Source organism: Cricetulus griseus, assembly GCF_003668045.3.
Source record: "Cricetulus griseus strain 17A/GY chromosome 1 unlocalized genomic scaffold, alternate assembly CriGri-PICRH-1.0 chr1_0, whole genome shotgun sequence".
NCBI lineage: Eukaryota > Metazoa > Chordata > Mammalia > Rodentia > Cricetidae > Cricetulus > Cricetulus griseus.
In genome coordinates, this window is record NW_023276806.1 from 220212948 (window position 1) to 220237603 (window position 24656).

The 24656-nt window shown below is 40.2% G+C and overlaps 1 protein-coding gene across 3 annotated transcripts in view; it reads right to left on the reverse strand.

Annotated features, from left to right (window-relative positions):
- Positions 1-18153: 18153 nt before the first annotated feature.
- Casd1 (CAS1 domain containing 1) overlaps positions 18154-24656 on the reverse strand; it is a 42163-nt gene continuing 35660 nt past the window's right edge. For all 3 annotated transcript variants that reach the window (XM_027389858.2, XM_027389859.2, XM_027389857.2), the window contains 2 exons: positions 20458-20550; positions 18154-19628 (listed from right to left, as the gene is read on the reverse strand). In XM_027389858.2, coding sequence (XP_027245659.1) covers positions 19362-19628; positions 20458-20550 — 360 coding nt within the window. In that variant the 3' untranslated portion in view covers positions 18154-19361. The remainder of the gene's footprint in view (positions 19629-20457; positions 20551-24656) is intronic.

A 24656-nucleotide genomic window follows, 5' to 3' on the forward strand; every position in this document is an offset into this window, starting at 1 on the left:
AAGCAGCACTACATGTTTACAGTGTATAAAAAATGAAACAATGACATCAGCAGCATAAAAGCAGGCAAAGACATGACTTAGTATCAGTTTGAATTCAAAGACCAGGAAGTTACTGATAAAGTGCTTTTCCAGCACCTATGAAGGCCTGAGTTCAATCTCCAGCATAGAAAAAAAGTACACAGAAGACAGAAGTGTGTGTACATGCACGTGTGTGTGTGTGTGTGTGTGTGTGTGTGTGTGTGTGTGTGTGTGTGTGTGTTGTGTATGTCTGTGATGTGTGTATGGTGTTGTGTGGGAGTTTGGGGGGGTAGGGGTGCGGATGTTTCTATGTGTGTCTGTGTGTGTAGAAGGAATATAAAAGAAAGGTCCTCAAACTGTTCACTGAAAAAGAAAAATCAACTAAACACAAAAGGCAAGAATGAGGAAATGAGGAACCAAAAAAACTTTAGCATGTGTATCATAGTTAACAGATGGCAGAAGTAAGTCCTATCTTACCAGAAATTTCTGTGAAGGTAGATGAGTAAAAAAAAAAAAATATAGTCAGAGGACAGGTGTACTTGTTTTTTAAAAGTCTTATGTGCCCCAGGCTAGTCTTAAATTTGCGATGTAGGCAAAAATGACCCTAATCTTCTGACCTCCTGCCTCCACTCCCCCAGTTCGAGGAGTACAGCTGTGCACCAACACCTGGCTTATTTGGTGTTTGGAATCAAACCCAGGGTTTGGGCGGGCTAGGCAAGCAATCTGCCAACTAAGCTGTAATACACCCTCAGTTCTAGCAGGTCAGTGTTTTAAAATGATCCAGATACATCTAAAGGTCTAATTTCATAACTAAATACACTCTAGGTAATCCTCTGGTTTTCTTCATCACTGTATATTTTTATACAAAATAATGGGCCTCCTTATGACATTGGCTGAGTTTATGTAATGCACTTTGACCCTACCCCTCTCACACACACTATCTTTGCTTACCCCTATCCACTCTGGCCCTCTTTCTCTTATCTACTGGGCTTTTTTTTTTAAGGGTTTCCAAAGCCATTCAGTGGTGAAAGAAAGCCCCTATCAGATGATGTTAGGAAGATAAGATAGCCCCAAGCAAACAAGGTGGTGAAAGACTAGTAGGGTGCAATCACACCTGGGGTCCAGGCACCTGGAAGGCTGAGGCAGGGAGATCATAAGTTTGAGGGCATCCTGGGTAGTTGAGCAAGACTTTGTCTCAGAAAACAAAAATGTAAAAGGGACAGGAATTTAGTTCAGAGGTAGAGCACTTGTTTACCATGTGTGAGGAAGTGGTATCTATCTTCCAAATGGAAAAAAGGAGGTCCGGGGTTGGGGAAAGAGAGGAATGGGGTTAGATTCTATACCATATTTGGAAAAAAAAAACACAGACTAATGGATAAAGAAAATGAGGTGTGTACCTATGGAAGGGTTTGTCCAGTCATAAAGAACAAAATCATGTCATTTGCAAGAGAATGGAGGTAAATGAAGATTGCCATATTAAGCAAAGACTCAGAAAGACCAATATTCCATGTTTTACTAATTTGTAGATCCTGGATTTTATGCAGACACTTTAAATCACATAGGCATATAGGATGGGAAACTGGAAAAGAGTCTGGGGAGTAATGGGAGGGGAGAGGCAAAACAAAGGGGAAGGATGAGGGATAAATTCAGCCAAAGGAGATGATACAGTTGAGTGAAAATGTCTATGAAACCTGTCACATACATGCCAGTAAAATTATATTAGAATAATAACTCAAAACGTATCAAAGGCTTAAAGCTATAAACATAAAAGTATAAACTCAGGAATATAGAAAAAATTCTATGTTAAGATTCACATATCAAAACCATCATCAAGGAAATAGAAAGAAAATCTGAAGAATGGGGGAAATTTGCAAGTCCTTTATCTGATAAGAGATGTGCCCTTTGTGCAAAGAACTGCTCTAACTCAGCAACGACAAGGCCCAGTCACCCAGTCAAAATGAGCAACCTGAATAGACATCTGTCCAAAGGAGATACGTAAATGACAGATGCAAATCCAACTTAGCACTATAAAGCTTACGATTCAATATATTAATTAATGTAGAGTTTAAAATGAAATGGCCACCTCCGTTGTTGCCGAAAAGCAACGGCAATCTTCACTTTTTCATCAAATAGAACCCAGTACTTTGAGATAGAACCCAGGATCCGTGCTGTGAGAGGGAATAGCAGAGACTTCTGACCCCAGGTGATTACTACCAAGACAAGACAATAAAAGTAACATGACAGTCTGACAGTGCAAAGGCATCAGAAGCAGTAAATACAAGCAAATAGAAAGATCAGGCTGAACTGCCAGTATAAGGATGAGTAAAAATATAAACATCCAAGAGAGTCAACTAAACAATTACAAATGAATAAAAATTATTATTTTAAAACTGACTAGTACAATGGCATATTCAATATAAAGATAACACTATATATGTACATATACATATATAGACATATACATGTCTATATAAAACTAGTTAGAAGATATGATGGAGAAGTCCTCTCGTAAAATGGCAGCCCAAACCAAACCAAACCAATGAACAAACAACAGCTGCAAAAACATCTGGTAGTGAATTAGCCTGGAAAAATTTTATGTAAGTAAGAATTTCAAAATGCTACTGTGCCTATCACAAGAGAGGCTTGCATAAATCAAAAGGCCTATCATCTCTTTGAGTGATTTGGATATGTTTGTATATACACATATATGATACACACATGTGACTACAATATTTTGGGAAGTAGACAAACTAACTTTGAATTTAATTGCAAAAACCAAGTGTAAAAATTGTTAGTAGGAGCCGGGCGTTGGTGGCACATGCCTTTAATCCCAGCACTCGGGAGGCAGAGGCAGGCGGATCTCTGTGAGTTCGAGGCCAGCCTGGTCTCCAGAGCGAGTGCTGGAGATAGGCTCCAAAGCTACACAGAGAAACCCTGTCTCAAAAAAACCAAAAACCAACCAAACTAACAAAAAATTGTTAGTAGGCCTCTCATTTTTTCTTCCATTTTTTTAAAATTTCATTTTACAATCCAGCCACAGTTCTCCTTCCACCCATCTCCCACCCTCCGTCACCACCCCTAGTCCACTCCTCCTCACAGGTACGGGCTCCCATGAGAAGTCAACATAGTCTGGTACAATAGGTTGGAGCTGGGCCAGGCCCCTCTCCCATGCATTCAGACTGAGCATGGCCTCCCACCATAGGGAATTGGCTCCAAAAAGCTAGCTTATGTACTGGGATTATATCGTGGTCCTACTGCCAGTAAGCATGGCATCCAACCCTAAGGAACTGGCTCCAACAAGCTAGCTCATGTACCAGGCTTGTATTGTGGTCCTACTGACAGGGACCCCTCTGATAGTTCAAGCCTCACAACTGTCTCCCACATATGGAGGGGCTCAGTCCCCTGGTGTCTCCACAGTTGTCAGTCTAGAGTTCATGAGCTTCCACAAGCTTGGTTCAGCTGTCTCTGTAGATTTCTCCATCATGATCTTGACCTCCCTTGCTCATATGTTCCCTCCTCCCTCTCTCTGCCTGGATTCCTGGAGTGTGGCCTGGTTCTCGGTTGTGAATCTTTGTATCTGGTTCCATCAATACTAGATGAGGGCTCTATGATGACAGAGTACTGGGGTATTCATCAATCTGATTACAGGGGTAGGCCAGTTCAGGTATCCTCTCTACTATTGCTAGGAGTCTTACTTGGGGTTCTCCTTGTGGATTTTTGGGAGTTACCCTAACACTCGGTTTCTCCCTTAGCCCATAATGGCTTTCTCTCTTAAGATATCTCTTTCAGCCTGGCGGTGGTGGCACACGCCTTTAATCCCAACACTTGGGAGGCAGAGGCAGGTGGATTTCTGTGAGTTCGAGACCAGCCTGGTCCAGGAGAGCTAGTTCCAGGACAGCCTCCAAAGCCACAGAGAAACACTGTCGAAAACTGGCCCCCACCAAAGATATCTCTTTCATTGCTCTTCCACTGTACCCCTCCACACTTGGGCCATCATGTTCCCTCCGATTCTCATCCCCCTCCCCTGCCACCACTTTGCCTCGTACATAACTTCTAATTTCTCTTCCCAGGGTAATCCATGTGTCCCTGTTACCTAGCTTCTCTGTAGCTTTAGATTTTATTCTGGTTATCCTTTGTTTTGCATCCAGTATTCACTTATGATTGAATACAATAGCCTGTTGGTCTTTCCCAGTCTGTGTTAGCTCATTCAGGATTTTTTTTCTAGTTCTATCCATTTGCCTGACAATTTCACAGTCGTCTTTTTTTTTTTTTTCTGCCGCTGAGTAGTACTCCATTGTGTAAATGTACCACATTTTCCTTATCCATTCTTTGGTTGAGGGGCATCTAGTTTGTTTCCAGGTTCTGGCTATTAAAAAAAAAAAAAAAAACACTGCTATGAACATTACTGAGCAAATGTCCTTTTTTCAAAAAGAAAAATGGGGGATACTTTCATCAGTAGCAGAAACATTTTATAATATGTCATGAGATAAGGAAACTGGAAGCCTCTGTACTTAAAACTATGGGAAGTTGTTACACAATGTGAGTGATACAATGTGAGTGATACAATATGTACCTAGACCACGTCATATATAGTGGTCTAGGTACATATTACAAGCAAGAAGAAGTCACTTATGGAAAAGATAGACTACTTAAAAATTAGTTCTGGCAACAGAGTGGTCATCTGAAACTAAACTAAACTGGATTCCTAGCACACACTACACAGGTCTAAATGACGGTCAGTTTTCCTTTATTATCTTCCTTTGTTAAAGAAGAATGGGAAATCCTATTTATTCAAAAATATTCAAATGCAAAAGTTGTAAGATGGCAGAAAAAATCCTTTCTTGCAGAATAAAAATAAAAACAAAATGTACACTGAGAAAAAGTATATTTTACATCACTGATAGTGAGCTAATCTTCCAATTATATAAAAAAAATTATTAAGAGTTTGCAAGAGCCTAGGTGGTGGTGGCGCATGCCTTTAATCCCAGCACTTGGGAGGCAGAGGCAGGTGGATCTCTGTGAGTTCAAGACCAGCCTGGTCTACAGAGCTAGTTCCAGGACAGCCTCCAAAGCCACAGAGGAACCCTGTCTCAGAAAAAAAAAAGTTTGTAAGAAAAAGAGCAACCGTGGATAAACAAGTAATTAGGTCTAGATGCCTGTACACCCCATATGAAAATTTATATATTGAAATTTACCCTGCAAAGCATTGGTATAAGAAGGTGGGGACTTTGTTGTGGGATGGGGCATGCGGATGGATCCCTCATGAATTAGGTTTGCAGTCTTACAAGAGACTTGCCTTGCCCCTTCCACCAGGTTAGGATACATGGAGGACACTGTTGTCTCTGAGACAGGCATGAGGACCTCATAGATAGGGTCTGCCAACGTCTTGATCTTAGACTTCCCAGATTCCATAAGTGATAAGAATAAATTTCTTGCTTATGAACTTTTAAAAAATATTTAAATTAAAAACAATCTTATATTACATACCAGTCTCAGTTCCCTCTACCTCCCATCCTCCCAATGCCTCCCACCAACCCCCATCCCACACCCCATCCACTCCTCAGAGAGAGTGAAGCCTCCCATGGGGGAATCATCAAAGTCTGTCACATCATTTGGGGCAGGGCCTAGGCCCTCCCCCATGTACCTAGCCTGAGAGAGTATCCCTCCATAGGGAATGGGCTCCCAAAGACCATTCATGCACTAGGGATAAATGCTGGTTCCACTGTCAGAGGCCCCATAGACTGCCCAGGCCTCCCAACTGACACCCAGATTCAGGGGGCCTGGTTTGGTCTTATGCTGGTTCCCAGCTGTCAGACTAGGGTCCCTGAGCTCCCACTTTTTCAGGTCAGCTGTTTCTGTGGGTTTCCCCAGCATGGTCTTGACCCCTTTGCTCATCACTCCTCCCTCTCTACAACTGGGTTCCAGGAGTTAGGCTCAGTGCTTAGCTGTGAATCTCTGCTTCTGCTTCCATCAGCTACCAAATGAAGGCTCTAGGGTGGCATTTAAGGTAGTCATCAATCTCATTATAGGGGAAGGGCATTTAAGGTAGCCTTTCCACTATTGCTTAGATTCTTAGTTGGGGTCATCCTTGTGGATGCCTGGAGATTTCCCTAGTGCCAGATTTCTTGTTAAGCCCACAATGGCTCCATTAAGGTATCTCTTTCCTTGCTCTCCTTCTCTGTCCTTCCCCCAACTTGACCTTCCTGATCCCTCGTGTTCTCCTCCCTCATCCCCTTCTCCCCTCCTCTTCTCCTACCTCCTCTGCACCCCTTGCTCCCAATTTACTCAGGACCCCCTTTCACTTTCTTGGGGGTCCATGTTTCTCCCTTAGGTTCCTCCTTGTTTCCTAGCTTCTTTGGGGTTGTGGATTGTAGACTGGATAGCTTATGAACTTTCTGATCTATAGCCTTTTTGCTATAGCAGTCTTATGAACTACGACAGAGGGCAAGCGGCCAAGGTAAATTGTTCACATGAAGAGAAATATGAATGCCTTTTAAATATATGACAGACTATGAGGTGACAACGCCGTGTGTTGAGGGAAAGCCATGGTTCTGGAAGAGGCCAATGATGCATTGCTATTGGAGGTGGACATCCCCCATGGTTGTTAAGAGGGCAATCTCCCAGAATAAAATTTAAAAAAATGCATATTCCCTAAGACTAATTCCACATCTGATAATTGCTCTTACACAGATACACTTGTTAGTGGAAAATGAAATGTAAGGCAAAGCTATTTGTGCAGTACTGTTTTTTAAAAATATTATTTGGTTGGAATTGACATCAATAAATAAACAAAGATGTTGATGGTATGTCACCCATGTCAATGACTGACATCCATACTATGCAATGATAAAAAATGATACAAACATGGACGATGGTCCAGTAGCTAAAGCACTTGTCTCTCTGTCATGAGGACTTGAGCTCAGTCCCAAGGACCAATGCAAAGTTGGATAGTGACACATGGATGTAAATGGTAGTGAGGTGGGAGGCAGACAGGCTGATCTCTAGAAAACTGGCCAGATAATTCCATCTAAGACACAAAATCCCAGGCCACTGAGTGATCTCATCTCAAAAAACCAAGGGAGATGGCACCTGAGAGTTGTCTTTTGACATGCTCCCTCCCTCCCTGTCTCCCTGTCTCCCCCCCCTCTCTCACACACACACCCTTACACACTCTCTTACACACACACACTCTCAAACGCATACACTTTCTCTCTCTCACACACACACATGCACACACACACACTTACACACTCACTGTCTTACACACACACACTCTCATTCACATAAACTTTCTCTCTCTCTCTCTCTCTCTCTCTCTCTCTCTCTCACACACACACACACACACACACACACACACACACACACACACACATGCACACTTACAATGGAACAATAACACCTTGAGAGAAAGACTCTAAGGAATATTCTTAGGTGAGAAAAAGTTCAAAACTCTGCTATTTTAAAATGGAAAAATTGCAATTTTCTTGTAGTATATGAAACAAATTTACAAGAACACAAAAGGCTAGAAGGTGGGGCCACGTGGAGCTGGAATGCAGAAATCACAAGAATTGCACAGATGAGGAAAACCGAAACTTTGTGCTATTTCTTCTTAGTACTTTTTACTTTTGGAACCATCAGAATCTGCGCCCGTATCTGTGCCCGCTTAAAAATAAACACATAGCAAAAGGATTTGTCCTTGAAAGAAGAGGGTGGAGGTCAGGGGCTGGCTCAAGCATACATTCCCAGTCTCTGCTGACTTCACACGGCCCCTCCCGCTGGCATTTTAAAGATGACCAGAATGCTGAGACTTGGGAGGAGCCCCAGTCCTTCGGTGCCATCTTTCTGATTTCCCAGAATGACTCCACTGATATTTTCAAGGCTAGATTCTTTCCAGAAATGAAGTATGCACTTGCTTCATGTGTGAAATGATGAGAAGCTCTGCAATTTGAATTCTTCTTCCCTAATATGTCTGCTTTTACTCACAGCTCTGCTCAGATAATAGAAGAACTGTGAGGAAACAGAGAAAAGCCACCCCCAGCGTGGCAGAAGCAGGGCACAGAAAACTCAAGGCAGTAGAAAAGAACTAAAAGCGATGTTTACAACACATAAGAGAAAAATAAATGACAACATTACTGAGTAATAGAAATAAGTAAATGAAGATAGAAGTAATAAGGCTCAAAATTAAGCTATCGGAATAGATGAGAAAGTGTAAACATAGTCTCTGCCCAGTATCTGGCATATGGCTGCTCTCTCTGCTTCACTAGGATTGCAAATTTAGGCATTAGTTGCTACGAGATGCAGGGCCACAGAAAGATTTTCTCCACATATTAAAAACCTAACTAGAAAGGCCATCCTACTAGCACATTGTGGTGAGCCAAGAAAATCACTGAGTCAAGAGTGTCTACAGGAGAAACTTAGAATTTGCTCTTAATCATGGAGAGATATGCCCCGGAACTTCTAGGTTCTGCTCCACATAAGACAGATGCAATCATTTGGTTTCATAGGATGTTTAAGGAGGATGTTATGGAAAGCCCCCTGCAGCACATTTAGAGAGGAGAGCAGAAAGAAAAAAATCAGAGAATTATTCATAGAATGACTAGCTTTGGACAAAGTTGTCTCACTGTACCTTCCAAGCTAACCTATTTCTGAAATGGAGACCAGAATGTTGAAATGAAGTGCTGTACTGTGGAATTCAAACTAGAAAGAAGCAAGAGTTGGAGAATACCTTGTTTTTGTTTTTTGTTTTTTTAAGTAAGACTCCTTTATGTAAGGATATTAAAAGTAAGTGTATTAATTTTTCATTTTTTTCTAATTTTCCTCTTAATTATGTTTAAGGCATTTTTCTTCACTAAGAGAAATACTTTCCTTTTGTGAATATTATGACCATGTGAACTTTATTTTCTTTTGTTTGTATGCTTAAGCTATTCTTTCTATCTCAAAGATTAAAATTAAATTATATTTTGCCTCCCTCTGTTCTTTGCTTATTAAAATGTTATGTTCTCTGCATTATTAATTTTCATGTACATATGACTATCCCAGCTTTTCTTCTGGTCTCTGGATGGAGCCTGAAAAATTAATTGTAAATACTGGATTATCATTATTATTAACTGCAAATGCTCCCTTACTGTTTTTTTTGTGGTTGTCATGGAAGTGCGCTGCTCAGAGATGTCCTTTAACAAGGCACCATGAGGAAGGCAGTGGACAGATAACCTCCCACTTATAACCTTGGGGTCAGCCTTAGAGTTCATTAGACATCCTGGCTGTCTATGACTACTGAGCCCAGGCATGACTAGGCACAACAAGGGTAGAAAGCTGGTCAATACTTGGCATTTCTGATGGATAGTTTTAGTTCTCTAGGTCCCCATCACCCTTACCATTATTTCTTGACACTGTTGTGTCCTGAGGTCCTTCTTATGACTCACTTTTTCTTCAGGAGCCTAGCATACAGGCTGTTCTGCCTCTAAATGTCAGACCTGCATGGTGGCTTCCCTGCTGAGTCTTTTCTTCCTTCTCTTACAGGAGTATTTCCCCTAGCAAATCTCTTGCACATCTAATTCTGTCCGCTTCTGGGTGAGCTAAGCTGGCATAGCTGGCAGCTGGAGAATGTTGGTGGTAAAAATGGAATTACATGGAGCCCAGAGCACTGTGCTATTGGCAGTGAAGAGCCATTACTAAGTAGAATGTGGATTGTGGTTACTTAGCATAAGATGATGGCGTAATCTCCAAAGCTTTCTCTGGTGTTAATTTGATCCCATGCCCTAGTGGAGGAAAGAGCTTTGGAAGTGTGGGAATCGAGACATTTGAAAGTTTTGAGAAGAACAAAGAGAAGTGGAGATTGTTCTATAGATGATGTGGAGAAACCGAGGGCAGCTAACAGAGTTGGTGTGAAAGCTGCAGTGGCTATTTGGGAGCTTCCGGAGAGGGCCTCATCTCCTGCAATGCGAAAGCAACACAGATGAGTAATAAGCTCAGGATTTAGCAACCTGAGTGATAACCCAGTGATCTTTAAGTACTCAGCCAAGGTAGGTCTGTGAGCCATGGAGAACATCTGGGGCCCTGAAATGTGGGTCAGCATCATAGAGGGAGCTCATGGAGCTATTAACAACGGAGCTCACTGGCCATTGGAAAGCAGATTCTGGATGGTGGCTCACAACTTCCAGAAGCTACTCTAACCTCAAAGTCTTAGGGATCGCTCTGGGGTCTTGGGTAGAAGGAACAGGAGAGACATCTATTATTAATACAATACTCCTAAGTGAAAAAGCAAACAGGCTGGAGGCCTGTATGCTCCTGATAAGAAAGGAACAGAGCTTGAACAGAGATTAAGAGCAATAGTTTAGTGGAATGCTTCCAGATAGCTAAGAAAACTATACACCTTTTGGTCACATAAGAATAAAAGAAAATGGCCTGATGTTTAATGGCGAAAACCACAAATTGTAGTTTGACTTTCCAATTGACCCTACCACTAAAAAGTCTCGATCCTTTGGAGTTTTTTTCTTTGTTTGTTTGTTTGTTTGTTTTGTTTTGTTTTGTTTTGTTTTTGAGATGTGAGTTTCCCAGAGCTTTATTATTTCCTAGAAAAGTCTTAAAGTCTTTCCTGATGCTTGGAAGGAAGCAGCTTCTTTTCAGGATATTCAGGAAGGGGCCAGTGAGACCAATAGCATAACTTCTGGACCTAGTAGACATTCAGCACTCCAGCTCTGCCTTCACCACAACCTTCTCTGCCCTCTTTGCTATAGATGACACATTGCACATTCTCGGATTCAAGCCCCACTGAGGACAATAATGTTGGGTCACCAAAGGAAGAGGGTATTCCTATCAGAGTCTAGTATGCCATGTGTTTCTGGAGGGACAAGAACACTAAGCCACAGGAAGAGACTATCCCAGAACCTTTCAGGATGCACCGGCATGGCATACAGGAGCCAGGGGTGGAAGATTGTCAGGAGAAAAAAGCAAGTAAGCACACAGCAGGCTCCTGTTCTGTTGTGACGGCAAGGCTGTGCCACCATCCTGAGGCTGCAGTTTAGTGTCTGGTCTTCAAGACCACCGTCTCCATAAGGAAAACAGTATTGACAGTTTTGGGCGGGGGACAGGCAGAAATACCAGAACTTATGGTAACTTAAAATGAAAAGGAAAGAAGGAGAGATGAGATTGAGAAAGAGGACGCACATGCGATGGGGAGATAGGGGGAACCTGCAGCATTGTTGGTCAGGAAAAGAGGGGAGAAAGCCAGGAAGACTTGCTACACAGGCACGTTAGGAGAGCTTGTCGTCCTGGCATGGCCACTAAGGGGAAGAGTGCCTGTGGTCCATTGCTCACTCTGACTGCTGTTAATTACAAAAACTCCCAAACTGTAAGACTGCCTTGTTTCCAGAAAGGATGAGGGCAAGGCAAAATGACATCATCTGAAATGGACAAGAAGGAACAAGTAGCCAAGAATGAGGGTGACATAAATAACCAACACCAAAGTTCTCTGTTCTTTGAGACAGACAAGTTTCCTTCTAGCTCTTATTAGTAAACACTGAAAGCCCAGACAATGTGCCTATAGATATTAGCAAAGAAACTAGAGTAAGTGCTCCACTGTGGCCAGAATGGAATGGTTGAAAGCGCACAAAAAGAGATCACTGAGATTTAATTCAGGCTCTGCATGCTACAATGGTGATTCTCATAGAGTTGTTTTGCAGGATGAACCATAATACAGATCACTGGCTTCAAATCTGAGAGAGATTTGTGGCCTGTGTAAGGAGTTATCATCCAGGTGATCTTTTGGTTAATTTAATTCTGTGCACTGTACTTACTGTCGAATTTTGTCAGTTTGGTTGGATTAAGAAATTCCTAGAGCATTAGTGAAGTGCTCCTTTGAGTAGATTTGTAAGGCATTTTTGAGAGATTACCTGAGTGGAAAGACCATCCAGTGTTGTTTTTTGTTTTGTTTATTGTTGTTGTGAGATACGGTCAAATTATGCACCGAGTGGCCCAGAACTCACTTTGTAGATATCTTCTTGTCTCTGCCTCCTTAGTGATGGGATTCCAGTGAGTTATAGTCTCCACATTCTGCAGAAACCCTCATTTGAATGTGGAAGGCATCCTCCTGTGGACAAAGGTTGTGGTGGGGCATGGAGAGAAAGCCAGTTGAGTGTCAGCATGCTTCCTGGTCTACTGAATTGTGAGCAAGCAGCCATCTCAGTCCTGCTGGTAGGGAGCTCTTGCTGCCATGCCTTTCCCAAGAGAATGAGTGTCAACTCAAACTGTGAGTCACATCTAGTCTCTTCTCCTTTTAGCTGCTTCATATTTGATCACAGTGACAAGAAAAGCAAGCCATACAGATACACTTTAAAGGACTTGAGGAAGTAACAAAATGAATATTCTCAATTCTCCATTACAAAGCATTTGCTACAGTCAAACCCATAAACAATTTGTAATACTATGTGAGATTCACTGGAGTCTCTACCTGGAGTTCAACTACCCCAGGATTCCAGAGAAAAGCATCTTAAGATATTGGGCAGGAGCGACATCTTTTGGGGAAACTTAGAGTTTAATACTCTTGAGGTAGGCCAAGATTCTCCTTAGGAAGAAAAATAATATTGAATCTGTGTTCTCACACAGACAGATGGGCCATTTAGTTTCCAAATTTCTGTTAAATATAATATAGTCTTAATTAATTTTAGTTTGGAAAAGGTTGAAGAAAGCATATGAAAACACAGTGGCTATTAAGAAAAATTGCCCCTTCTTACCAGTTCCCAGAAGGATCCATAGAAAGACTGTATTTAGTATGCCAGTTTCCTGGTGTTCTTCCAAGTTAAATTATTAGTGCAATATACATTGAGGCATGTGAATGAAGAGGCCCTCTGTACAGAATTAGCAACCAACTGGAATCTAGAGACAGCTTGGTATTTCTACTCCAAAAGAGCCCTCTATATGCTCAGGACATTAAATTTCTGTCAAATAGTCATTTCTGCAGATTTATAGGTTGTATTTTTTTTCTGTTTATGTCTTTTGGCATGTTTATGTTTTAATTCTTCATGTGATCGACCTTAGAAATAAGTTTTAAATTTTCATGCACAGGAATGTAGTGATTCATTCTGATTTTAATTTTTGATTTCCCTTCATGGGTCATTTTTCATTTAGAGACAAGATAGTCAGAGTCACACTTCTGGGGTGTGTGTGTGTGTTCAATCCATCAGCTTATATTTGGGTTGGTATAAGAATAGCAATTTAGCATTTTTACATGAGTTAAACAATCATTCTAAGACTACACATAGACTTTACCATCTGTCTTTTTGCAGCAATAGTAAATGAAATCTGAGGTTAATCTTTATCACCAACTGGACTGGCTTTGGAGTCACCATGGAAATACACTTCTGTGTGGGTCCAGGAGGGTGTTCCCAGAAAAGTTTGATGGAGTCGGGGAAATCACTCTAAAGTAGGTAGCACCATCCCATGGGCTGGGCTCTTCAACGGAATAAAATGCAGAAAGTTAGCTGAGCCTCAGCGTTCCTCTCTGTGTTTCCTGACAGTAGATGCACTGTGACCAGCTGCCTCGTGCTCCTGCCGCCAGCCTTGTTCACTATGGTGTACTATGTCCTCCAACCATGAGTCAGAATAAATACTTTAAAAAGGAGCCACTGGCACACATTTTGTCACAGCGATGAGAAAATTACCCAATGTAAACTCATTATTTTATTTGAAGTTTCTTTTAATAAAGTCAGCTTTTACACTGACCTATGCATCTTTTCCACTCTGACATAATTGCAATTTAATAGTGTGTTTAAATACCCAATTATGTAAGTCTTATCCTTTCTCATTATTCTATTTAAAGACATTCACTGACCATTCTGGTCCATGTACAACCTCTTTATGATTTCAATTTAAAATGGTATCATCTGAGGAAGGTCTCCTGCCCCAGTTCCCATGCATAGGTGGGCTACTTGCACTTGCCAGACTCAAGATTACAACTATACATCTCTCCATGGCTGTTTCTCTGAAAATAAATGGGACCTAAATGGAGAGTAGAAGGAAGGAGGCAAAACAAAGTGGTGGTGCTTAGTTCTAGTTCACTACACGAAAAATACCTGTCACAACTTTATCCTGAATTGCTCCCTTCACTTGAACAGGAGAGAAGGATCAAATCGTATTAACAGGAAACCACCAAAACAAAACTTTTGGACTGGAATTTTATGTCTTTGCATGACATCATTCTTTTCAATGTCACAACACATGTCCACACACTCTGTATAATCATACCTACTCATTAGTAACTTTGTCAATATTTACCTGTATGAAACTTTAAGGATTCTATTAATCTAACTTATTAATAAACAACTGCCTTATAAGGGACCGGATACTAGCAGGATTTTGAAGCACTTTATTTATTTCATGAGAATGCCCACTCAAAACATGAACAGATAGGATGAACCAGTCATACTGTTGATGTCTGAACTTGAATGAATTAACCAAGAAAATGGGACAAATCATATCATTCACAAGTTTTCCTGTACGGTTTCATCCCATCTGAGTATGCCAAGGGATACAACAGTGTTTTCTCTTTGTTTCCAAAAGCTCATTTTGTCATGTAATTTTTGTTATAATTAATGTGTGAAATGTTTCGATGTCTTTCACTTGTTCTATATGTACATATGAATTTCCCAATGTTAGCTACATGTTTTAAAATATTTTTTATTTAACATAAAGACTTGTTTTTAGGCTCTTTTTATACAGTTCTTTGATCTATTTATCATCTTTTCCATGTTTTGGCACTGGTGTTTTAGTATTGGTTAGTATCATCTATCTATCTATCTATCTATCTATCTATCTATCTATCCATCCATCCATCCATCCATCCATCCATCCATCCATCAGTTTTTTGAGACAAGGTTTCTCTGTGTAACCCTTACTATCCTGGAACTCGCTCTGTAGAACAGGCTGGCCTTGAACTTAGAGATGCATCTGCTTCTGCCTTCCGAGTGCTGGGATTAAAGGTGTGCACTACCACGGCCCAACCATAGTGGTCTTTAAAGTAGTATTCCTTTGATAGTCATTTTTCTGATTGAACATTGAAGAACAGTTTTGGTTCTCACAAAAATTCAATCTTTAAAAAAAGGTGGTTTATTATTTTGTTTTGTTTTTTAAATTTTCTTGCTTTTGATGGATATTTCAGTTGAAAGAAATGATTTAGTACTTCGAGAAGCAACAGTAAAAGGCAAAGACAAAACAGGAAATGGTAGTAAGCACAGGGGGAAGGGAAGGTGTCCACTGCAGGGAAGCCTGTGTTCAGTTCTAGCTGGAGTTTGCCATTAGGAGTACAAAGAACCCTTGTTAATGCAATCTTCTTACCTGTTTAAGAGGTTAGAGTACTGTAATTAACACCGGAAAAACCAGCTAAAGCATCACTTCAGCCCTTTGTCTCTGTCCCCAAGAGAAACATCTTAATGGCCTCATGATTTAGGTATGCTTGCTTACCTCAAAAACAGAGTAAGTACTAGGTGTGATTTTGTAGTATTGACTGAGCCATGACCTCCACAAATCATGTGTTAAGAGAAGCAATGATGCAGAAGCTGGACAAATAACAGTGACTGAAAAGAAAACTCGCTGTCTTCAGAAACATATGCTCTAAGGGAGTAAGCTAGACAATTAAAATTCAAGACCCGAGTTTGAGTCCCAGAACCCACAACACAAAGCTCAGGTGGAGGTGCGTCTGCCCATGACCCCAGCACAGCGAACACAGAGACAGACTAGTGTAGCCAAATCAGTGAACCCCAGGCCAGTGAGAAGTTTTGAGTTTCTCTCAAAACAGAGGACAAAAGGCTCTTGAGGAATGAGACCAGAGGGCTCTCTATACACTTGTGCATACCCCCACCGCAGCAAGAAACCTAAAACAAAACAGAACACACAAAAACCAAACAGGTTATAAAAGACAGCAATCCGGGAGAGAATTAACTCTATTTTAGAACAGTGGTCAGTCATCCTGGAGGTGATAAAAAGTAGCACAACTATGGATGGATTCTGAAAGGAGGCTGACAAGATTTCCTGACTGTAAGACATCGTGTGTGTGTGAGTAAGGATATCAAAGAAGAGCACCCGTTTTGGTTGGTCTGGAGGGAGGTGGTTGCTATTTGCCCAGATGGGGAAGATTGGGAGGTTTGATTGGTCAGTTTTTGTGTGTCCAATAACAGGGAAGCTTTGTGCATTGTTTCCATGGTTAGAAGCCGTTTAAAACACTTGAACAGAGAAAGCAAATGTATTACGTGAGTTCTAGATCAGACAGACTACAACTTCATAGTCCTCAGCATAGAGATGGTGTGTCAAGTCATGTGACTGGGTAAGGGGCATTGAGGAATGTGAATAGAGATCAGAATGGGGTTTTGGGAAATGCTGTTTAGATGCTGAAGGTGTGAAGAGGATCCGAAAACCAAGCCTGGAGGAATGGCTCCTCAGATAGGAAGAAAACAAAACCAGAAATGGCAGAGGTAACACGCAGGCAGCTGCCTGAGGGGCAAGGAGGATAAGGACAGCAGTGATGGAGGGATTTAGCAGGATGGAGGTTCTTGCTTATCCTGACAAGAGCAGGTTAGGCTATGAGAGAAATGAGGCAGCAGCTTTGGGTATACAAGACAAGAGGAATCTTGTTTTAAGATGGGAGAAATAAAGCCCAAATTTCATAGCTGATGGCCATGGCTTTCACTTATCTATTGCACCATAGGTTCACAAGAGAAGACATCTTCACTCTGGAGTTGCAATTTTCACTGTAGTAATGGGGTCTCCTAAGATAACGGGGCTAGATGATTAATGTTGAAAGAAAAGAAAGGATGTGGTCCCACAGGGGTGTTCACATTTCACTTTTTAAAAGAAGTAGAAACAGTCAGGTGAGAAGACTGAGAACAAAGCAATATGAGGAGAAAGAATGAACAGTGGCCTTTCAGGTGCCACAATTTATATTTTAGAGACGGTGATAACGTTGAGAGCTTGACCATCAGCTAAGAAAAGACTCAATTTGTCTATGGGAAGTTAAAATAATTAATGTCTCTGTAATAGTTCAGAATTAAAAATATCAGTGTATTTTAATAGTATTTTTATGAGATAAAATGTTAGTAACTGAAACCCTAATATAGATGAAAGTTGAGTGAGCAAAGTAGCCTGGAGACAGAGGATGGTTTCCTGAATGTGGTTCTGACTAGAGACAATCTGACTTTGGGAACTGTATTCTCTGTTCATAGCATAAAGAAATAGCTTTATTGAGAATTAAATGCCCAGCAACAGTCAGCATCTACACCACAGCAGCCAGAACAATTTGTTGACCAAACACAGATGCTTCCCTGTGGCAACTTCTGCGAAATCCTCTTCTCCAGAGGACATACTAAAATAGGCTGACTTCAAGTATCAATGTAAAAAAAAAGAAAGAAAAAAGATAAAAAAAGTTTTAATTATATTATTATGTATAGTGCTATCTAAGAAAGTCTTTCAATTTGAATAAAACACGACATGAAGAAAAGTGCTTTTCACTGGAGTTTTAGGCTTGAGTTCAAATAGAAGGAAAAAACTTCCGCATTCTCTTGGGCATCATTACTGAAAGACACAGTTGCCTCCAAACCATGGAGAGAACTGGTCATCTTTCTCTTTCAATTGCTCCATCAGCAAGAGTCTTCTTCAGGTGATAAAACTTACAAGCGAAATTAAAATGCACTCTGCTCATTGGCAAGCTACATGAGCAAGAATAATGTGAGCACGGTGCTTGGAAGTTTTTGATTTATAACTATACAATTCTCTGCTTACAAGGCTGCCGTCTACGAGGCAGAGCAATGAATCATTACAATTGTCTATCTGGGAAATGTCAAAAGATTAAGGAAGGGCAGAAGAACAGAGAAACAGAGAAAAGCACATTTCTGTCGAACAAATATTTCTCAGTTAATGGGAACGTGGCAGTAGCATATAAGGCTTGAGAATTATAAAACTTTTAAATAAAACTACAAATAAACTATAATTCTTAAAATTTCCTGGTTTGAAGACAGATTATCATCACAAGCCCTAATAACTAAATTATTCATTTTCAGATAGAACTTGGTGATTTACCCCTACATATTAAGGGTGTGATAAAGAGGACGGATAAAAAAATTGAATTAAAAAACACCATACACACAAGGCTTGATATTTCCCCAATACAAAAATAAGCCTCCACGGAACGTTTATTTACTGTTTAAATTACTCCTTATTGTCACACACTGTGAACAGAAAATACATCTTACCACACACAGAATAAAGGCAAATAAGTGCAATCTTTTTCATACATTAGAAATCATAATCAGATCTGTACAACAGATAAATAAATGTATACCTTTAACAGTTAGCTTATAAAAAAAAAACCAACTGAACAAATCATTCATTATCCGAAGTTACCATTTACCAAAGTAAAATTCTACTATGGTCAGACATTTCAATCAAAGGACTTGAAGTTTACTATGCTGTACAGGTTCAGAGTGATAAATATTAAAAAAAAAAAGAGGGAATAATAGGCAATACCAAAATGGCTATAAAGGACTTTCCAAACATTGGAAATAATATACAATACTTAATTAGTGGCCAGCAAACATCAATAGACCCACAGGGTAGTTTTATTATCCTGTTACAACTTAGGGAAAGGAAGTGGGAGAATGTCTGGATTGGAAGGAAAATTTGGCCTTTAAAAAAATAATGATGATATCCACAATAACAAAACCTTGTCACGGAGCTTTACAACAACTCTGTGAAGGGCAAAATGTACAGATTTAGGCTTACACACCTGAAAACCACAGCTAGGAAAAAAAAATCACATCAGGAAACACAGTGGATACGAACACATGTGAGTTAAGGTCATACCGTTTCTCATTTCCACGTCATTGCACATATGACAGAAAAGGACCTTGCAAGTCACTTCAGCACTAAGTTCTCAGTGAAGCAAGAAGCTCTTAAGTACTGATGCAGATGGGACAATCACTACAAATTTAGGGGATATCAAAACACTCAGTGGCATCACTAAGCTAAGTAAATTACTTACATAAGTTTACTGGAAAATCCATCATTTCCCTGCCTTCATATGTTAGCTATAATCACCTATAAATGGAGACACAGATCCAGTAGAAAAGTCTTTCTACATGCATTCCTATATGATGCAACCTGGTTCATTGGTTTTATGCATTTCACATTGGATATGTACAGTGCTGATATATACAAACACACAAGTTTGATGGACATCACAAAACCGTCCCCTTGCCAAATGTTTATATTTACAGTCATTGATAGCTCGGGCAGATTATTTTCTCCTCTAGGCAGATGCAAAGTAAGCCCAAAGAGTCTGTTTTTAGGATTTTAGGAGCCTAGAGTCTTGATTTATCTTGAATGGAGGATAAGATGAGTAGTCCACAAAAGAATGCAACTGTACACGCCAGCCTTCTGAAGAGAGACGGGTTATCTTTAGGAATAAGGACCTGGGCTAGGTCAGTGGTGATTTGAGAAATTTCATGGGCCACACAAACAAAGATGAAAGTGCTGATGATGATGTTGAGAGTGGGGTTTCCAGGGATGAGTACCAAAATACCCCTTGTGTCTGCTGCCAGCCATATGTGATACTGACAGATAAACAGCTGGAAAACAAAACAAAACAAAACAAAACACTTCAAGTCAGGGATGTGTAGAGCATCAATGACCAAATTACAAATTTTCCTAACTTAAATATGTCATAATGCTTTACTCTGGGAGGCTTTTCTGACCCAGCCCCGAAAGTCTACTGTAGAGTTTGTCACACCTGTGCAACCCCTCTTCTAACAGAAATGACAGAGCCCTGACCAGAGAATTTGGGGAACTCAGCTGCCCTATTTAAGAAGGTACCTCCAAAAGTCTCCTATTCTGAAAAGTATGTTATAACTGTAATATGAATTGTATGAAAGTATTTTATTTCAAGTAACAAGGCTAAGAATCTGCAGAGTGTACTTCAAACCCCATGGCTTAAATTGATTTTGGAGATAATTTTATCTTTTACAGCTCAAACTTTTAATGAATTCGACTATCTACCCACAGTGCCCAGGCATATGAAAATTACATTTACTACAATAAACATTAGAGATCTGAATTCCAGCAATATTTAATTATGGAGAAGAGCAAAAAGTCAAAACCTCCCTGGTGCGACTTCATTTCTATCTGGTTAGTACTTTTCTTCCTCCTCAAGCATCTTAGTTGGATTGAAAAGCTGAAGGCAATGTGAAGATGCTCTGACAGTTACTGACATCTAGCTATTGTTAAATAAGGCTTAAAAGCATCCCAAATGCCTTACAATTGTTCAGAGTTATAATTCTATGCAGAACGTATCTCTGATCTAAAAAGAGTATGTCAGATTTGCACCTTCAAACACACATACATGTACATGCACAGGTATACTTGGCTGCTTGTTATAAAGCAAAACATTAGAATACCAACCTCTAGTGAAATTTTTCCAAACCAAGCAAAAAATGAACTGTAAACAGAACGGGCATATCCAGGGATGTTCCTTATCAGGATGAAGGCTACAATCTATGAGAAAAACCCCAAAAGGCAAATATCATTAACATATTTATTTTAAAGAATTTGAATGCAGCCCAAGTGGTAACTCCATTGTTTATAATCTTGAATTTGATGGAAACTTTTTAATTGATAAACACTGTCAGGGTATTTTGGTTAGAGTGCATCCAAGCTGGGTTTCTCAACACGTGATCTGTATACTGGAATCATGTGGATTTGAGGCAGTGTAAGACAGAAATGTTTTATTTTACGTATAACAGAGAACATATTAACCCTTTGCTGCCACCTCCCCCCCATTCCTTGTTGTGGTTTGCATATGAAGGGTCCCTAAAATGGACTGACCAACCGATCAGTTCACGGCTGGATGGGGTAATACTTAGTGAGGTCTTGATGGAGGAAGTAGCTCTATGAGGACATGCCTTTGAAGAGGACACTTTGTCCCTGGACCCTCCTCTCTATTTCTGCTTTTGGCCACCTTGGTCCAGGCAGCTTTGGCAGACAACATTCATGGCAAGGCGCTCGGCCACATCACAGTTTGGAAGCACCAGGCCCACAAACTCCACCAAGACCTATTAAGGCATGAATCAAAGCAAGTCTTGTCTCCTTTAAGTTGCTTTTCCTGAGTATTTTGTTATAGTGACAGAAATCCAATGAACACAACCCCTCCTACAATGCCAGAGATGTGTGCATGGGAGCAGCAGGGCCATGGATGCTGTCAAGGTGCCTCTGCAAAGCCTGACAAGTGACATCTCACCCATCATTCATATGTAGGCTTCAAGCTGTCATCCCTCTCCTGTATCTTTTTGTACAAGGGTGAAAAATCTTGCATTTTTAAAACTTCCAATATAGTCTCATACTCAATAACCAATTTATTAAGTATTATCCTTAGAATTTATCTTCCTCCTCCTCCTCCTCCTCCTCCTCCTCCTCCTCCTCCTTCTTCTTCTTCTTCTTCCTCTTCTCCTTCCTCCTCCTCCTTTTCCTTTCTTTCTTTCTTTCTTTCTTTCTTTCTTTCTTTCTTTCTTTCTTTCTTTCTTTCTTTCTTTCTTTTTTGAGACAGGGTTTCTCTGTGTAGCTTTGGAGCCTGTCCTGGAACTCAATGTGTACACTAGGCTGGCCTCAAACTCACAGAGATCCACCTGCCTCTGCCTCTGCCTCTGCCTCCCAAGTTCTGGGATTAAAGGCACGTACCACCACTGCCAGCTCATCTTTCAAAGAAGCAAGACTATTTTTCCAAACAAGAGAGACTGTAATTTCATCATTATCTCTTCAGAATTTTTCTCTTATAAAAGGGTTGGAACATTCACTACAGCTTCAGAGAAGAGCTCACATTGAGTGATGCTCATTCATGCCTGTGTCACAGGGTGCAGGGCTACTCTGGGGAGCATAAGGGTAAGGACGTGAAAGGAGGGCTGTGGACAATCTGGCCCAGAGAAGCTCTCAGGCATGATTTAGCTGAGGGGCACTTATGGCAATGGCATCAGAGAGCCATCAAGCTGGCCTGTCTGTGCCAGTTCTGGGACCTGAGGAAAGGCACTTAACCGGGTCTGCATCAGCATCAACACAAATGGGGTGAGCTCACCTTTAAAAAGTGGACATCAACATGAATATGAAAACATACATGGGTATTTATTGATGCACACCCTGGGGATCTTTAAAGAAATGTTGTACATAGTTAACAGCATAAGCATTAAACACTTAGAGGTAAAGGTCAAGAAGGGGAGACCTGTGCCTATTTAATGTGTTATTATAATTAGCAATGTGACATGGCTGTAAATGTAAAGTATCAGAAATATGGATACATATGCATGCAATTCCATAGGCCGAGCAACCAGATATCCAGGAAGAGCACCAGACAAGCCACTTCCTCTCTTTCTAGCTCGGATATGCCATTCCCAAAATGTACTACACCTCTTTGTCATACTGAAGTCTTGCACTTTATCATGTAGTTAATAAATAAGGAAAATAGAAAAGTCAAAAGAAATAATAACCATGGAGAGCACAGTTGAAGTCTGGGAAGTTATTATTAACTTCAAGTGAATATAATGATGTTTAAAATTGGGTTAGCATTAAAATTTCCTGGGTCCTATTATAATCATTTTCTATGTATTCTTTATGGTTAATTACCTATTCTATAGCTAGTCACTGTGGGAAATTCCTATCACAAAGTCATATTCAAAGACTGTGATACAGTATCCCAGCACAGGCTGGGATACTCTCAATTGTAATGTATTTGTCTAGCACATTCCAGACTGGTATTTGGTTCCTAGCATATCTATCTATATCTATCTATCTATCTATCTATCTATCTATCTATCTATCTATCTATCTGAATGGAGGGGAGAAAGAAAGACAAACTGAGAGAGGAAACAGAGAAAGGGGGAAAGAAAAACTCATGTTAGGCTGGGAAATATTTTCAAATGAAACACCAGGAGTTGTTTACATGGTTAAAATCTTAAAGGAATTCCCTCCAATATGTATGTACTTTAATGATATCTGTCTGTCTATCTGTCTGTCTGTCTGTCTGCCTGTCACTCTTCCAATTTCTCATGACACACACACATATACCCTCTGTTCACATCTAAGAACAAGCATGCAGTCTGGTCTAAGTCTGAATTTCTTAGATGCTATTGACATTTACTAGGTGGAACAAATATCCTTAAAAAGAAGCAAACAATCTATAAAACTAATGAATTCTTTAATTTATATTCCTTGTCTACTCTTCACCCTACAAGGGAGAAGCTATAGTTCTCACAACAAAGGTAACTTTGGATATATGAGCATGTGGAGGTGGCTAAGTAGGAACAAGTTGGTATTATTCTGTTTGCAGCCACTGTTTCCACTTGCTCCCTCTAAATTGTTTTGCCTGGTATATTATGAGTGCTAATGTTCCCTCTCATCCTGTGAGTCACAGCAATGACATTTTATAAGTTGCACAAAGAGCTATTGGTAAGTAGTACCATTGTGTACAGAAGCAATAGAAATGCCATTCAAAGACAGCATTGGAAACTTGATTACCAGTCATCTCTAGAGAATCTCTCACCTGTTTGGTACTACAGAACACACAGAAGCTGAGAATAAATCCAACAGTCTCTGCACTGAAGAACACTCAAGACCTAGGAGAAGACACTCCAAAAACTCTTCATGCTCCTCTGTGCTAGGCTACATCCTTTAGATTTTAAGACACAATTTCCTTCAAAAATCTTGCTTTTACATCAACAAAAGTTAGGAAGAACGCCCACACTTTGAAAGCAATCTATACCCCCTGTCCCCACTCTGATGATCATGTCCTATGATGACCTGCAACTGACCTTTTGTTTTGTAGATTCGATTTGAGTCTTTACTAGACTCTGTTCCCTTTCCAGACACTATCCTCCATGTCTCTATATCTTGGCTTTCTGAGTTCTAGTCCCAATGGTCTGCATTTCATTCAATATGCCATGTTCCCTTTCACTACAGCCTACTCAACTGTTCCTTCCCTCTGTTCTCAGGAAAACAATCCATGATCCCTGACCCCATTGCTTTGTCTTCTAGCTAGGTCATATACCACCCTTTATTATATTATCATAAACTATGGCACACTTTTCTTCATAATTATGTGGTTATTATAATAATTGTTACAGAATATTGTCCTCTCCATAAGAGTAGAAAATGTGTTGGAAATGGTCATCACTGGAATATCTAACATGCAGAATCCAAAGATTATTAAATGAACACAAAACATTTCTAAATAAACAAATCAGTGTTCACTGACACATAGCTTCATTAAACCACAGATTTCTTGAGGACAGGTATCATCTTGTGTAATACCGAGCCTTTTATTATTAAGTGGTAATTAGCAAGTAGGTAATTAATAAATAAAATTAAATATACTCAAGCAAATATTAAAAAAGGAAATAAGAGCATTGAATTTAAATGCTTTGTATGTGATGTATATGTGTTTGCAAACATGATTTTGTGTGTGTGTGTGTGTGTGTGTGTGTGTGTGTGTGTGTGTGTAGGATAGAGGTTGAAATTGGGTGTGTTGCTCAATTGCTCCTTATTTTCTTTTTATGAGATAGGTCTCTCACTGAGCATGGAGCTCACCAGTGAGACAGGCTGGCCAGTGAGCCCCAGGG